This window comes from Aotus nancymaae, unplaced genomic scaffold (assembly GCF_030222135.1).
Source record: "Aotus nancymaae isolate 86718 unplaced genomic scaffold, 86718_ANA_hifiasm-v0.15.2.pri h1tg000095l, whole genome shotgun sequence".
In the NCBI taxonomy this organism is placed as follows: domain Eukaryota; kingdom Metazoa; phylum Chordata; class Mammalia; order Primates; family Aotidae; genus Aotus; species Aotus nancymaae.
In genome coordinates, this window is record NW_026988510.1 from 1,506,027 (window position 1) to 1,523,302 (window position 17,276).

General features: G+C 51.6%; 1 protein-coding gene across 2 annotated transcripts in view; it reads right to left on the minus strand.

Moving 5' to 3' along the window:
- ZC3H18 (zinc finger CCCH-type containing 18) overlaps positions 1-17,276 on the minus strand; it is a 64,604-nt gene that overhangs the window by 22,445 nt on the left and 24,883 nt on the right. For both annotated transcript variants that reach the window (XM_012466066.2, XM_012466064.2), the window contains 5 exons: positions 13,376-13,524; positions 12,988-13,080; positions 11,784-11,941; positions 3,910-4,027; positions 1,510-1,781 (listed from right to left, as the gene is read on the minus strand). In XM_012466066.2, the coding sequence (XP_012321489.2) occupies positions 1,510-1,781; positions 3,910-4,027; positions 11,784-11,941; positions 12,988-13,080; positions 13,376-13,524 (790 nt within the window). The remainder of the gene's footprint in view (positions 1-1,509; positions 1,782-3,909; positions 4,028-11,783; positions 11,942-12,987; positions 13,081-13,375; positions 13,525-17,276) is intronic.

Below are 17,276 nucleotides of genomic sequence, written 5' to 3' on the forward strand. Positions count from 1 at the left end.
CTCCAACTCTTGAGCTCAAGCAATCTGTCCACCTTGTCCTCCCAAAGTTCTGGGATTACAAGTGTGAGCCACCGTGCCCAGCCTAGGTTTTTTTTTTTTTTTTTTTAAAAAAACTAGCCAGGAGCGGTGGCTCACGCCTGTAATCCTAGCACTTTGGGAGGCTGAGGTGGGAGGATCATGAGGTCAGGAATTCAAGACCAGCCTGACCAACATGGTGAAACCCCATCTCTACTAAAAATATAAAAATTAGCAGGGCCTGGTGGTGGTGCAAACCTGTAATCCCAGCTACTCAGAAGGCTAAGGCAGGAGATGCCTGGGTGACAGAGTGAGACTCTATCTTAAAAAAGAAAAAGAGAAATTATTTTATTGTTATTGTTATTTTTTAGATAAGGGGTCTTGCTCTGTCAACCAGGCTGGAGTACAGTGGCACGACTGTAGCTCATGGCGGCTTGCAACATCTGTGTGATCCGGTAATCCTCCTGCCTTGGCCTCCTGAGTAGCTGGGACCAAAGGCTCATGCCACCACGTCCAGCTAGTTGTTAAACAGAGATGGCGTCTTGCTTTGCTTTGCTGCCCATGCTGGTCTCAAACTCCTGGCTTCAAGCAATCCGCTCGTCTTAGCCTCCCAAAGTGGAGGGGTACATGCGTGAGCCGCCACAAGGTTTCATTCTGGGAGACAAAAGTGTTCTCAAATTGACAGTGACGACGGCTGCACAACTCTGCCAATATTCTAGAAACCACTGAACTGTACACTTTAAATGGGTATGTTGCATGGTACGTGAATTATATTGCAACAAAGCTGTAAAAAACACACCCAAAAAACATCATCCAGTTCTCTAATGTCCACTGAGGCCCATCCATTCATCTAATAGTCAAGTGTATCTGAGGGGAAAAAAGGGCTGCCCTGAGCGCCAGTGCCTGCCTGTCTCATGAGTCTTGGTGGTGCCCCCAGCAGCTGGCAGCAAGCATCATTCTGCACGAGAGGCACCCACTCCACGAAGGGAACGGCAGTTGGCCCGGCCCTCCCCTGCATTCTGGCTGCTGGAGCGTCTCACCCTGGCCTGCAACATGGATGCACTGCAGCACTTGGGCCCAGTCCCAAGCTCTGGGGGGCCAGGTGCGCTGTGGAATTCAGAACGCTCCGAGGACAGGAACATGGTGCCCAGGTGTGCGTTATGAAATGTGCATGCTACAGAAAGGCAGTGCCAACTGATCAAAACACACTGATGTTTGGACCGTATGCATTTTCACATCAGTGAGATCACCTAGAATAAGAACAGCCTCCCAGGGGCTCAGGGCAGATGTCACTGCCTTGGGAATTTTACAAAAAGGCCCTGAGTCGGAGAGCTTTGGGTCTGGAGACTATGGGCTCGGGGCATGGGACTGCACTGGTCCCCTGGGCTCTAGAGCTGTGGGCAGCAGAGGGGAAGCACGGACTGAGGGGACCAGGTACAGAGCTGCAGGCCGGACCTCCCCCAACACTCCTGGACTTCAGGAACCGGGGTCTACCTTGGTGGCTGCGGGGAGCGGGGCTTGGGCTTCCCCTTCTCCTTCTCCCGCTCCTTCTCCCGGTCGCGGTCGCCGCGGTGCTGCCGGTCCTTCTCATCCCGCTTGGCTCGCTCGCGCTCCCACTCCTCCTTCCTCCGCTGCCGCTCCTTGTCGCGCTCGCGCTCCCGCTCGCGCTCGCGTTCCCTCTGCCGGCGCTCCCGCTCGCGGTCCCGCTCCCGCTCCCGCTCCCGTTCACGCTGTCTGTTCTCTCTCTCTCGCTCTCGCTCCCTTTCCTTTGTTAAAAAGCCAAACACATGGGGACGCAGTGCGTTATTCAGGTGGCAGAAGCACTGAAAGCCCCGACTCCACCACCACGAGGTCCGTCCATGTAACAGAATCACACCTGCACCCCACAGACCTACACACAAAATGCCAAGTGCACACAACTGCTATTTCGCTCTGCGCGCCGAGTGCACCACGCTGTGCGGTGGAGTACAGAGGCGGCAAGCGGCAAGAGGGAGGCAGGATCGGGAGCAGCCTCCGGTGGGGATCTCGTTCCCAACTCTCTCCTTAAAACAGTGTTAAAACCGGGTCACATGCCAAACCAGAGCGAGCATGAACTAGGAGTGAAATCATTCCAACCGCCAATTCTAGACTAACTCAAGGCAACAATTCTGCAGTCACGGCCCAGCATGCATTGGGACGGGCGGCGTTCTACTCTCTGGAGAGATGGGGCATCCACAGACAGGAGTTGCAGGCTTGTCCTGGGTGGGTGCAGCCAAGCAGTGTGCATGCTCTGCCACTGGAACATTTCCTCTGCTCTTATTCATTCAATTGCTCTAATATTCGAAGTTAAAACTGAGTAAAGTCCAATCACAGTGCACCTGACAGGTTTCAGGCTTGAGCCACTGCTGGGGAGATGCAGAATACACGCCTGGCCTCCCTGCTGCCCATCCCTTAGACACAGCAGAGAGGAACCCAGTGGAAAGGGACTCCTGGGGCTTCCAGGGTGCCCTGCCCAGGGGTAGGGAACAGGTCCCTGCAGCCCACCTGCAATGAGGAAGCTGCTCTCTGGAGAGATGGGGCATGAGAGGATTGAGCAGGGGGACTCTTCTGGCACTATGGGGCCCTCTCTGTGAGAGCTCACCCTGATGGGCTCCTGAGGAGGCAGCTGCACCTGGTCCTGAAAGCTCATGACTGTCCCCACAGTCACAGCACAGGAACTACTCAGCTGCTTCTAACTGACCTTTCTCTGAAGCAACTTCGTCAAATCACCCTAATGGCTAAGATGAGGTCACAGTCTGAAGCACATAATTCATCAATATGCTAAACTCTGAGGCTCAGATCCACTAGGGAGGCAATCTCAATATAGACCAGTCTTCAGTGAGAGTAGTGAGGTGCAGCAGGCCCTTGAGAACACACCTAACACGCTGGCTGGAGAAGACGAGAACAGGCGTCACCGTCACATCCTAAACAGGATCACTCGGGCGGAGAACAGTGACGCGCCCAAGGAAACCGGCATCAGTAAGTGTACTGGCAAATCTCATTTTAAAGACCAGGCTGAGCCAGGTGCAGTGGCTCATGCCTGTAATCCCAGCACTTTGGGAGGCCGAGGCAGGTAGATCACAAGTTTCAGGAGTTCGAGAACAGCCTGGTCAACACAGTGAAACCCCGTCTCTACTAAAAATACAAAAAATCAGCCGAGTGTGGTGGTGGACACCTGTAATCCCAGCTACTCGGGAGGCTGAGGCAGGACAATCGCTTGAACCCAGGAGGAGGCTGCAGTGAGCCGATATCACAAGATCACTGCACTCCAGCCCAGGCGACAGTGTGAGACTCTGTCTCAAAAAAAAAAAAAAATCATACCAAACAAAAAACACCAAACCAGGCCAGGCACGGTGGCTCACGTCTGTAATCCTAGCAGCACTCTGGGAGGCCGAAGTGGGTGTATCGCTTGAGTCAGAATTTTAAGACTAGCCTGGGCAACATGGTAGAACCCCATCTCTACAAAAATACAAAAAACTAGCTGGCCATGGTAGTGCATGCCAGTGGTTCCAGCTATTTGGGAGGCTGAGGTTAGAGGATTGCTTGAGCCCAGAAGTAGAGGTTGCACTGAGCCGAGACTGCACCACTGCACTGCAGCCTGGGTGACAGAATGAGAACCTGTCTCAAAAACAGAAAAAACCAACAAAACAAAACAAAAACCCCCAAAACCATAGCAAGAACCAGATTTCAGGCAAGTCCTTGTTGGCCATTAATTCAATCACTGGCTCTGAATTAGTTCTCCGCAACAACCAATTAGGTTTTGAAACTGGTACACTGTGCTGACTATATAAGCTCATACGAAGTCCTACAAATAAAAAGGGTCACTTGAACGAACAGCTCATGAAGTCCACAGCTGGATATTTAAGTCATACTTACCCGGTAATTATGATACGGCTCTGTTTCCGTATACTGCACCCTGAAGTTCTCATACTGTCCGCCTCGCCAGAACCGCTCAATGTCATAGTCGTAATAAGGGTCCGCATAAGGCTCGAGTCTGCAAAGAGCCAGTGAAAGATAACTCTCATCACTCAGGAGCATGGGCGCAAAAATACCACACGACACGCTAGGGGCAGAAAGTAACAGACCATGACTCAGTGGGATTTACTCCAGGAGAGCAAGGTCAGCGCATGATGAGGAAATCCGTTCACAAACTCATGTAGTAGCAGAACTGAAGAGAAAGTCACAGGATTCTACTCACGAGTGACAAAAACATGTTTGACAAAAATAGCCTTTCTGAAAAAAATACTTAAGAGGAATTGATACTTTAGTATGATAAAAATATATTTACACACTTTAGAGTGAAAACTAGCACCTTACTCTGGGGAAATAGGAGAAGCTCCCCCAGGAGTCCCCACGACCGCCTCCCTGTGCGGAGGCACCAGCTGACTGCAAGGGGAGCCCGCCAGAGGCACGAGAACATGATGCAAGGAGCGAAGCGACCTCGGATTTGCGAAATGACACGATACTGTACCTGAAGAACCCAGAGACCTGATAAAGCCAATTCAAACAACAAAAAAGGAACTTGGAAAGGGAGAGGATAAAAAAATTAACATGGAAATCAAATGTCTTCATAGATACGGATTATAATCGGTTAGGAGGCAGGTGGAGAAAACCGCATTTACAATAGCAAGAAAGAAGAAAAATCACTTAGGAATAAAATATTAACACACTGCACGAGAAATGTGCAGAGCTGAATCCTGAGAGACACAAGCACGTGTGAATGAATCGGGAGGTACCTCTGGCACTTGGAGAGGGCAGCCTGGTCTCGCCCACAAGTCAGTCCTTCCTACGCTGACTCAGAAACATAATACAATCCCAGGAAAAACACCACTGGGCTTTTTTTTTTTTTTTTTGACACAGAGTCTCACTCTGTCGCCAGGCTGGAGTGCAGTGGCACAATCTCGGCTCACTGCAAGCTCTGCCTCCCGGGTTCAAGCAATTCTCCTGCCTCAGCCTCCTGAGTAGCTGGGATTACAGGCACACGCCACCACGCCCAGCTAATTTTTGTATTTTAAGTAGAGACGGGGTTTCAACATGTTGGCCAGGATGGTCTCCATCTCTTGACTTCGTGATCCGCCCGCCTCGGCCTCCCAAACTGCTGAGCTTCTTTACGGAGCTAGACAAGCTGACACCCAAGTTCACATGAAAAACTGGACCCCAAGACCACCCAAGAAAACCCTGAAAATGAAAAGACATGCCCTCTGAGACACGAAGCATCCTAAAAAGCCTGTATAACTCAACCAGTGCCATCGCAGCACATGAAAACCGGCGGCCAGAGGAAGGAGGAAGGAGGTCCAGGCACAGACCCAGGCACATCCAGAGGGGTGGCATCTCAGGGGCAAAGGGGATTCTTCACTGAACAGGGTGGGGACAACTGTCCAGCCACTGGGAAGGTCAGGCTCTTTTCCCGCCTGCACACAGGGTGATGGGTTCTGCTCTAAATTCCTAGTGGGGCCCACGACTCTGCACCTCCTTTCCTGCGGAGCCGAGAAAACAAAGTATACAGTAGCAACAGAAGGTCCCTGGATGCCATCCAGGGAAGTCTCAGCCCCAGGCCAACTCTCTGCTTTGGGAAGACTGGGTGGGAACCTGAGGCATCATGGCTCGAGGTGGTTCCTGCCATGGTTGGTCACTAACACCCTTGAGGCCACCTCCTCAACTGTCCACATGGCCTAAAACTGGCTCTCCCCAAGGACAAGGCTTCAGCCAGACAGCATTCAATCGAATGTGCACACTACTCAAATAACATTAGAACTTCAGTAAACTTTTGTAGAGACCTGTGGTGATATGACATCATGCTACATAAAAACAAAGAGGAAACCTGGACAACATGTGAGACCCCATTTCTACAAAAGGTACAAAAATTAGGCAGGTCTGGTGGCACATGCCTGTGGCCCCAGCCACTTGGAAGGCTGAGGCAGGAGGACTGGGTGAACCCAGGAGGTTGAGAATGAAGGGAGCCGTGACTGCACCACTGGACTCCAGCCTGAGCAACAGAGCCAGATGCAGCCTCAAAAAAAAGAAAAAACAGGGCTGGGTATAGTGGCTCACATCTGTAATCTCAGCACTTTGGGAGGCCGAGGTGGGTGGATCACCTGAGGTCAGGAATTTGAGACCAGCCTGGCCAACATAGTGAAACCCCATCTCTACTTAAAAATACAAAAAATTAGCCAGCTGGGTGTGGTGGCAGGCGCCTGCAATCTCAGCTGCTTGGGAGGCTGAGGCAGGAGAATCACTTAAACCCAGGAGCTGGAGGCCAAAATGGTGCCACTGCATTCCAGCCTAGGCAACAAGAGTGAAACTCCGTCTCAAAAACAAAACAAAAACAAAACCAAAACCACACACACACACACACAAGAAAAGAAAGAAAAGAAAAAAACAAAGGGTGGAAAATGAGCTCCTTGAAACACGGACTTCTCCTTTGACAGTGAAAAAATAAAAGGCAGAAAAGCCTTTCCCAAAATGAGTGTGAGGGTGTGTGCTCTCTGATAAGAGGGCTGTGCCAGCAAATTTGTTTTTGGGAAACTGCTTAAGCCGAATGAAAAGGCCTCTTTCCTGCCGGCTTTCTGGAAGTTGCAGGTGAGTGGTCAGGAATGAGGCACACAGCACTTCCTCAGCGAGGCTGCCTCAGAACCATCTGCTCGGCAGCATGTGTTCTAGAGAACGTGTCAAACACAGCATGCCACCGGCACCTGCAACCATGCTAACAACAGACTCTTCAGTGCCACCTTGAAAAATCCTGAAACACTCTGGAAATGAATTTGGAAGGGTATTTGTTTATTAAAAATAAATACCACTGAGCAGTACCATGGTCTGCACAAACACTTCCCAAACTATGTTTTAGGGAACCAAAATGTGAACAAGCCTTCTGAAGAAAGGGCTCTGTGGTCAAGCAAGACTGAGTGAAGCTGGCTAGCAGCAGGAGGGAGGCTCACGCCTCCTCCAGCAGTCACCGCTTCACCAACCAGCACCAACAGTGTCCCGTGCGCACACACGCATGCTGAACTCCAGAGGCCCCGTGTCCCCAGAGGTCTGAGCAGTGTCAGACCCAGCACTGGCATGTGGAGTGGAGCTACTCCATGCTGGAGAGGAGGGCACAAGTTCCTGGCTGAGAGGGGACCACTGGACATACCCACCAGGGGCAAGAGGCAGTTTCTGCCCACAGTGCCGCCCAGGGAGAGGCATGGCAGGTGAAAAGTCCAGCAAATAGAGAACGTGTAAGAATTACAAGTTTGGAGCTTAGAGATCACTTTGCTTAACCATTTCATTTCAATGGCAAGGAAACTGGGTTTAAAAAGTACTAGAAAAAGTGCTAAAATGTCTAATGCCACTTGTAATTGAAGGGTTCTGCGATATTACACAATGAAATGCAACTTGCACAATTCAGGTTGAAACTGCACAGACCTCAACCCAGGTGGAGGGTTGCAAAGGCGGGAGTCAGATGCTCATGTGCCCCTGCCCACTGCGAGATCCAACGTGAGGAAGAGGGTCCCAGGCAGCTTGAAAAGGGAGCAGCAATGTAGCCCCCTGCTGCCTCTTGTCACCACCCAAACCCAGCATGGTCTGGCTGGTGCCCACCTGCCTGTTGCAATGCTAGCCACTAAAAGTGAAGGCAGGGGATGAGGTCCTCAAAGGCATGCAGAGGCCACAGGCACCTGGGCACCCATACAGCCATCTGCCCTCAGAGTCTGTGGGGCTGTGGGCTCACCCATGTGGAGTACTCCCTGTGTCACTCTCCAGGGAGCCCAAGCCTTCCTCTCTGCTCACTCAGGGGCTTCTCTGCAGGGCTCCGGCAGATCCAGGTGGAATCCACTGGCGCTCTCAGTTAAGCGTCTGGGATGAGGGAGGTGCTCACCCACTCCCTTTCTGAAAGTTACTGTTCTGGTTTCTCTGTACCCCACCCTGACATCATACTCCAAAGAACAGGAGCCTGCACCCCACCTCTATCACACCGGCACCACACCACTTTCTGTGCTGGGGACGTTTGGGGATTTGGCAGGGGCCCAGTCCATGGCCCTGGCTGTGGCCTGACAGCCTGACTCTGATCTGATCAGAAACTGTTCACAGGGGAGCCACTACTGATGACCACATTTCTCACAGGTGACAGCCTGTACACCCGAGGGCCCTTGTATCTTTTGGGCCACATGTCCCTATTAGACTTGTAGACTATTCTGGGCACAGCATCCCCAGCAGCCCTATGCAGAGATGACATTTCTTAATGTCTTACATGTGTGAGGGTTTTTTAGAGAAAGAGCCTCTCTCTGCTGTCCAGGCTGGAGTGCAGTGGGGCCATCTGTTGTGGCAACCTCCACCTCTCGGGCTCAAGAGATTCTCCCACCTCAGCCTCTTGAGTAGCTGGAACTACAGGTGCATGCCACCACACCCAACTAATGTTCGTATATTTTGTAGAGATAGGGTTTGGCCATGCTGCCCAGGCTGGTCTCCAACCCCTGGGCTCAGTCAATCTGAATTGATCTGCTCGCCTCGACCTCCCATAACACTAGGATTACGGGAATGAGCCACTATGCCCAGCCAGTATGTGAGGTTTTATAAGTCGGATGGTACCTGAACAAAGTCCCGAGGTGGTAGAAAAGGAACATTTTAAGCTCTGAGTCAGGATGCATCTGCCTAGCAAAGTATTATTATCATTATTCTTAAGAGATAGAGTCTCGTGCTGTCACCAGGTTGGAGTGCAGTGGTGCGATCCCGGTTCACAACAACCTCTGCCTCTCAGGTTCAAGCAATTCTCCTGCCTCAGCCTCCCGAGCTGTGGGACTACAGGTGCATGCTGCCATGCTCGGCTAATTTCTTTTGTATTTTAGCAGAGACTGGGTTTCACTGTGTTGCCCAGGCTGGTCTCGAACTCCTGAGCTCGGCAATCCGCGTGCCTTGGCCTCCCAAAGTGCTAGGATTACAGGTGTGAGCTACCGTGCCCGGCTGCAAAGTATTATTTTTACTAAGTGATCCTGCTAGTTGAATTTTTTAATTCCAAAAAAGATATAGAGAAAAAAGAATTTTCTTGTCTGTATACCATGTCACAGACTGTTTCTCCAAGACTGCCTGAACAGGTGTCAGATTCCACTGTTCTACAATGAAGTGCAGGGAGCGCCATCCTGCAACAACCCAAGCCTGCCTGTGTGAAGCTGCCTCTATGTGACAAGTACTTGCAAAACTCCACAGCGGGTGGCTAACATCTGTATTCCCAGCAACTTGGGAGGTTCAGGTGGGAGGAACGGTTGAGTCCAGGAGTTCGAGATCAGCCTGACAAACACAGCAAGACCTCACCTCAAAAAACCAACAAACGGAAAACCCTCAACATTAGGGAATAAAATAATGTGGTATCTTTAGGGGTCTGAGTCCCTGGAATTACTGCAAATCACTGATTCTCAAACTTTAATATGCAGGAGGGCTTGTTAAAAGCAAACCACTGGCCCGGCTCTCCCTGGAGCTTTAGACTCAGTCTGTCTGGGTGGGGCCTAAGAACCTGACCTCTAACACGCTGCTGGGGGCACAGGTGGCCGAGGTCGAGGCACCACACCAGGAGGTCACAGATATCAATCCAGGCTGCACTCTCCTCACCTGTGCGGCAGGGACACGGCCCTGACCTCAGTCTGCTATGACCCAAAACAGGTCAGGAGCACCGGACACGAAGCCTGTCATGCAGGATCCCAACACGCAGGTGCTGCTGGTTTGGCCTTCTGTGCCGTGAAGACCCTGGAGCCCGACTGCTAACTGGGCTGCGAGCCACCCTCCTGCACACCCTGCAAGGTGAGGGCACGGGCAGGACCGAGAAGGCAGGTGACAAGGGGACCCACTCCTGCCGACGGCACGCACCGGGACGCCTGCATTTGCAGCACAGGTCCTTCCCTCCCTCCGGGTCCCGGCAGCCCCGCGGCACTGGCTCCCTCCACTCACTGTCTTCCTCTGCAGACACCTGGAGGACTGACCTTTCCCTTAGATGCTCTTTGTGACAGTATTTAAAGACTTGGTTAAAACATGTACATTTTCTAATTAAATGGCCATCCACATGCGGTGGCCTCCACCCTCCTGGCAGGACCCTGGCTGACAATTCTTCCCACTGTGTCTATCAGAAACAGTGAGGGCACCTCGCCACCGTGACACATGCACCCTAATCGTGTTCCCAGAGGTCTTGACTCAGCAGGTCTGGGATGAGGCCTGGCACCAAAGGCCCCAGGTTAACGGTAACACGCACAGAGACCGCTATATAAAAACAAACAAAACACAAACCTGAGGAGAAACCTGGCTCTCAGACACCAGTGAAACCTTTTAGCCCTGACTGCTGAGGCTTTAAAATTTAGGGGTCCTGCAGTGTAGATACAAGAGCCAGCTTCTGTCACCTGGTGCCAGGATGGGAGACACCTGTTTCTGCCACCAACACTGACATGCGAAACACACACAGAGGCACGAAACCTCAAAGACCTGCTGAACCATTCCCAAGCAGGCAGTGTTCAGGTCCCTGCTGCAGCCAGGGAAACTGGAATAGTGCCAAGGATCACGCCCAGGCTGTAAAATCCATCCTTCCCCGCATATTTACAGAGTGCTCTGTGTACAGGAGCTGTGAGGCAGGAAAGACAATACCCACAGCTAAATAAACAAACAAAAAACGAAGGCTCCAGAGCTTCAGGAGACCACCCGATGATCCTACAGAGTTCTGACTCAAACGCGTCCTCCTTTCTGTGATCTGACATTCCACACGCAATTTAATTAGAAAATGTACGCGTTTTAACCAAGTCTTTAAACGCCTATCCCTTCAATCTTGAGTTGCCACTGCTGGGGCAGGTGGGGGCCGCTGGAGCTTCCTCCCCGCTTCTGCAGGCGGAAAGCCCAGGGGAGTCTGCTCGCAGCAAGGACGGGGAAGGGCCTCACAGGGCCAAGTTGACAGGACCGAATCCTGGAGCGCAAGCACTGCACGCCTTCCTTTTTGTGCAGCTTCTATTATCCTTCCAGACAGAAATCACCATCATCATGATTCCCCGCTAGCAACCAGGAATGGACAGGGTTGCTCAAGCCTCAGCAAAATGCAGCTCCGATTCAGATTTGACCGAATTATAATCCAGCTCCCTGCCCTAAAGCTCACCATCCATCTACAGGCAGAGGAAAGCAGCATTTTGATGCCACGCAAAGATCTGACTTCCACCCTTCAACCCCAGGCACTTCTTCTGTAAGGGATTTTTATAGACCAACCATAAATGGGCCCAGCACGGAGGCTCACGCCTGTAATCCCAGCTCCTCGGGAGGCAGAGGCAGGAGAATCGATTGAACCCGGGAGGCAGAGGTTGCAGTGAGCGGAGATCGCACCACTGCACTCCAGCCTGGGCAACAGAACAAGACTCCATCTCGAAAAAAGGTACCAGCCCTAAACGCCTCGGAGGAGGAGCGGTGAAGACAGCACGGCCAGTGAAGAGAAGCACCGCTGTGCTCCCAGCTCCCGGGTAATGTGGGGTGGGGAGAGGAGACAGGAACACAGACTTGTGGGGCTCCCGAGACCTCAAGGACAGCTGCGAAAACTCCCAGAGCTCAGAGCCGTAACGCTTCCTTCCTAGAAGCAAAAACCTGCGATCAGCTGACTGTGAGAACCGCGCCTGACTGATCCTGGGAACGTTACGGTGACCCCAGCAAGAGGCGCTGGGCCCCGAGGAGCACACCCTGGGCCCTACGCACGGCTACCCTCTCTGGAGCATGGCCACACCCGGGGAGAAAAGGGAGGGGCAGGCAAGGCCATTCCTTACACTGTGTCTCTGACATCTCTCGGGAGCCGAGAATTCCAATCTCGAAAAACTTCATTTTCTTTGTCAAATTCCCGTTCGTCTTCGCCAATGGTCACCGTAAACCTTTTCTCTTCAAAATCAGGCTCCTGTTCTTTTCGGATAGTTGCTTTTTTTAAAACCTACCGTTGTAAGAAGAAAGAAGTCAACAGGGAGGTGGAATACCGGCGCTGCCGTTAGGAGACACGGAGGGAGCCGCCCCACCCGACGCAGCAGCCCTGTAAGAGTGGGAGCTGCACGCTACGGTGCTCGCAACGAGGGGCGAACACGGTGCAGGCATCTTTCTGGGGAGGAGGGCAGTCTGTGCCCGTCTCTACACCAACAGCTGCCCCCGGCCTCCATGTGCCCACGTGAGGTACTCATCACTTCCTTCAACTAACCTTGGGGCTGCCCAGGGAGCCCGTCACTCAGTGATGAGCCGAGGAAGTGAGGAGGGGCGTCTTGTCTGTCATCTCCCAGCAGAGAGGCCAGCCAGGAAAATGAGGAAGCAGGGCTGGGTGCCGGGAGACTGCTTCCCAGAGCTTAAGCTCATACACTGGGGCCCAAGTGGGCCTGGAGGGAGGGAATATGCAGTGACGGGGCCAGAAAGCCCCAGGTTCTCTCCAAAAGAGCAGACAGAGTCTCAGCAGCCTGGGGCACAGATCCTGGGAGGGCAGCGTGGGCAGCCTCACCAGGCTTTCTAGGAGTGGCTGCAGACTGCCTCTGTGCTCTTGGACAGCGCCAGCCGGGTTGTGGTGCAGTGCTGATCCAGCCACATGAAGACAGAGGGTATGCCCTAGATGGGACTCCCTGGCCTACTGCGCTGCTGCCTCTGAGGCAGACATAACTTTCTATTCTTCCAGGCCTGGTGGCACACGCCTATAATCCCAGCTACTTTGGAGGCTGAGGCAGGAGAGAATCGCATGAACCTGGGAGGCGGAGGCTGCAGTGAGCTGAGACTGGGCCACGTACTCCAGCCTGGGCAATAAGAGCAATACTCCGTCTCAAAAACAAACCAACAAGCAAAAAAACCCCAAAAACCCAAAACAAACGACAGAAACAGCCCCTTAGCCTCAGAGGCCTTACTGAGCCTCCCGTGGCTACCTCTGGATCCAGGAAATACTAGTTTGGTGCAAGGACCACTTCTGTAAGTCTTTTTCTTGTCAAGTTTTCTGCTGAATTCTGTTACCTCCTTTGCATGCCGGAGTCCTCGTTCCCAGGCACTCTCTGTTGGGGGCTCTGGAGGGGGTGGAGGCAAAATTTCATCAACTACTGGCCCACCCTATTGAAAAATGAGAAGGGAGAAGGTGAGAAAGTAAAACTTTCAAGTGTACAGAGAAACCAGACAGTAAAAACATCAACACCACAGAGCTCTGAATGGGCACTCTCCTTCCAGCAAGCCTCACCCGTCCCCGGAAAGCTGAGGCCTGCTTCCACTTGGGACCACAGAAGCATCTGAACGGGGCTGAACCTGTGCTGAGGCTTTTCCACAAGGCATAGACTTGTCTTAAGCTTGAGATTCAGACAGAAGCTCAGCTGGCTGATGTGCTCACAATGAAAGAAGAGGCATCACGCACCCAAGGGTTGGCGGGCATCAGCGGGTGAGGTCCGAGAGGTGGGGCGCCGTTGGGCGGGAAGGGGTCGGCTTTGGTGATTAGGGAGTAGTTTCCCTTGTCGTTCACTCCAGGGTGTATAAACCTACAATTCATTCCCCAGGTACAGTTCCCTATGGAAACAAAAGTGAGATCAGAAAGGATCCACAAGTGCCTAACTGCACAAGGGCAGCAGCTGGGGTGGGGGTGGGGGACAGTGGCCATGTTTACCCAGGCCTGGCCTGGCCACTCGTGGGTACTGAAAGGGTGGGCAGGACGAGCCCAGAAAGGCCGAGCCAGGCGGCAGCACCTGCCCAGACACAGCAGTTCCCCAGAGGCTGCCAGAAACCTGGGGCACCTTGGTCAGAGGAAACAGCCTGTTTCAAAGTCCCTTTGTAGAGAGTTCAATGGTCTGAATATTAACTTGCCCCTTAAACCAGAAAAGCCCCACAGCCTTGCTCCCACCCCTGGCCCAGGCTCCTCTAGGTGCAACTGGATGTAACTATGCTCCACTCCTGACAATAAAAACCATGGCTTTTCTATACTTTTTTATCTCTAGTACGTATCTGGGTGGTGGCTAACTAAATATGTTATGCTTTGCCCTTTTCTGTATTTACAAAAATTTTTAGGACATCACCTACGAACCCACTGTCAAAAAAGACCTTTTCTTACTGATATTGGCAGGCGGAGGAAGGAGGAACAAGGCAGAAGAGAACAAACCAGTGAGCATTGAAGAGCAAGGTGAGAAGGTGAGCATGGGGCTGTCCCTAGAGACCAGACACAGGTGGGTGACAGTGTTCAGCTGTCAGGGGCCACCTGCCTGGGGAGTGTTAAGTGCCGCCCTGCCCCTGGCCACCAGAGTAAAGGGGAAGACGGCTCTGGAAAGCAGCACGGTCGGTCTGTGAGTAGAGCTGGGACACTACGTGTGCAAAGTACAACATCCAGCAGACGTCAGGCAGAAAGAACACCGCCGTCCCAGTCACCCTTTTACCTGTGTAGAAACACACCCGACTGTCGGGAGAGTGGACAGAGGCTTTATCTTTTACTCTCTCGACCTCTGCCAGCCCATATTACTTTTTAATTTTGAGATGGAGTCTGGCTCTGTTGCCCAGGCTCTTGGCTCACTGCCAACCACCGCCTCATGGGTCCAAGCGATTCTCTTGCCTCAGCCTCCCAAGCTGGGATTACAGGCCAGCACCACCACGCCTGGCTAATTTTTGTATTTTTAGTAGAAATGGGGTTTTGCCATGTTAGCCAGGCTGGTCTCAAACTCCTGAACTCAGGTGATCCGCTGCCTCAGCCTTCCAAAGTGCTGGGATTACAGGCGTCAGCCACTGTGCCCAGCCTTACTTTCATAATTTAAAATTGGAGCTGCTGCCCAGGCTGGAGTGCAATGGTGCGCTCTCAGCTCACTGCAACCTCCGCCTCCCGGGTTCAAGTGATTCTCCTCAGCTTCCCAAGTAGCTGGGATTACAGGCATGTGCACCATGCCCAGCTGATTTTGTATTTTTAGTACTAAGAGATAGGGTTTCTCCATGTTGGTCAGGCTGGTCTTGAACTGACCTCAGGTGATCCACCTGCCTCAGCCTCTCAAAGTGCTGGGATTACAGGCATGAGCCACCACACTCGGCTTAAAAAGCATTTGTTAAAAAAAAAAAAGAAAGAAAGAAAGAAAGAAATTTTCCAGAAAATAGAAGCAAAAATAAAGATATTCTGGTTTACAAAGTGTATTGTCTTCTGTTTCTAACTGGAACTTCAAACCCCAAATTCACGCGGACTGTGATTCTAACAGCATAAAGACAGTTCTGCGGAGACTGTGTACACAGACACGGCCTCAGGCCAGAGTAGGACAAGGAGAGACGGAAGCCACCGGAGCGGGGCGGAGTCGCTGCTGAAATGTCTACGTGCTATTTCTGGCACGCAGGGCTTCAGGACACGATGAAGATCTTTTTCTGAACTGGAATGTCAGCACAGCAGCAACTGTTTTATTCTCTTATTAATCTTTATCCCTGTGTAAACATTGTATTATTTTACTTACATAAAATAGTTCATAATAAACTGAGATACTTGTAAATAAAGAATCCCCACACACTCTAAAGGGTACACGGTGAAGTCGACCTCCTGCCCCGTGCCTCCAGGGCCACTGCCAGAGGCAGTCACCAATTTCCTGGGGCTCAATCCATCCATCTTCCCTGCTTTTTTCTGGGCATGTTATGTTCTGTGTTGAATCTTGCTTTTTTCACCACACAATATAACTACAAAAAGGGAACCTGCAAGCTCGGCAGCAACAAACCCAAACAGTACCAGTGAGCCAGACCCGCAGTGTGAAGACGTGGAAACTCACGCAGAGATGCCAGGAACTAAAGCTCATGCTCCAGTACAACCTGCACGTGGAACAGCTTTAAATGTCTCTTTTAATTCTGGGTACAGAAAATATCAATTTACTGTATTTACTTGGTTTAGGTGTCATTTCTAATGTGTATGGTATTAAAAATTAACAGACATTTAAAGATATCTCACTATTTAACAATAACAAGAAATCCAATATATGGCAACACATATTTAAGAAGGTATTTTTAAAGTATTTGGTGAGAAGAGCAGAATTCTTTGCCTTTTTGCCCATCTCTTGAATGCTGACCCTGGAAGACACGTGGGCTCCCATCTGCATCTGGCCATGATGGGCTCCTGGGGCTGAAGCTGGAGAGGACGCTACAGCCCCACACAGAGAGGAAGCTGGAAAGAGAGGGGCATCGTAAGAGCCTTTTCAGATGTGCTGGGAGATTCTTCCTAACGTCGCACTCAACAAGGGAAGACTCCTTACAGTAAGCTGCGATCGAACTCCACTGCCAAACTTTTCTAACCTGGTTCCTCTGAAGTCCACTGGTCTATCCTGAACTTTGAGTGGGTCTTTTGCCGATGCATGATTCTGTGACATCCTGCAACAGTCGCCTGAAAAAGTCCTTACCCACCGAGAAGCTGTAAAGCACACAGTGATTGTATTTTCCAAAAGTCCAGTTTTCAACGGAAAGCTCCAATTTTAATTTAATTTTTTATTTTTGAGACAGTTTCGCTCCTGTTGCCCAGGCTGGAGTTCAATGGTGTGATTTCATCTCATCGCAACCTCCACCTCCCGGGTTCAAGCGATTCTCCCGCCTCAGTCTCCTGAGTAGCTGGCATCACAGGTACTCGCCACATGCCTGACTAATTTTTGTTTGGTATTTTTAGTAGAGACAAGGTTTTTCCATGTTGGTCAGGCTGGTCTGGAACTCCCAATCTCTGGTGATCCGCCCACCTTGGCCTCCCAAAGTGCTGGGATGACAGGCATGAGCCACTGCACCCAGCCCCATTTTAATTTTAATATTGCTAACACTGTCTGTTGTTCCCCTTGAAGCTGTGGGCTCACTTTGCTCCTGCCAAGACCCGGATCTGCATTCCCTGGCGTGTCTGCCAGTCTTCCTCATGCATGTGTGCTCCGCGGAGAGCACGCAGGGTCAGCTGCAGCTCAAACCCTTCCCATGCTGCCCCTTGAGACTGCTGGACTGGAGTGCTGGCAGGGGACTGTACCCGTGCTGCCACTCCACCACGCTGAGTGCTGAAAGACACGTACAGGATTACCCCTCCTCTGCTTTCTGCAAATTCAGTTACCCACGGTCTGAAAATATCAAATGAAAAATTCCAAAAACAATTCCTAAGTTTTAAATGACGTCTGTGCTAACTAGTGTGATGAAATCTTGCGCCGTCCTCCCCTGTTCCACCTGGGACACGATCATCCCTTGGTCCAACAGATCCATGATGTCCACAGCGCTGACCGTCCGCTAGTGGCTCAGCAGCCCTCTCGGCCAACAACAACTGCTGGGGGCCTGGCAGTGCTGTCCTCACCATGGCT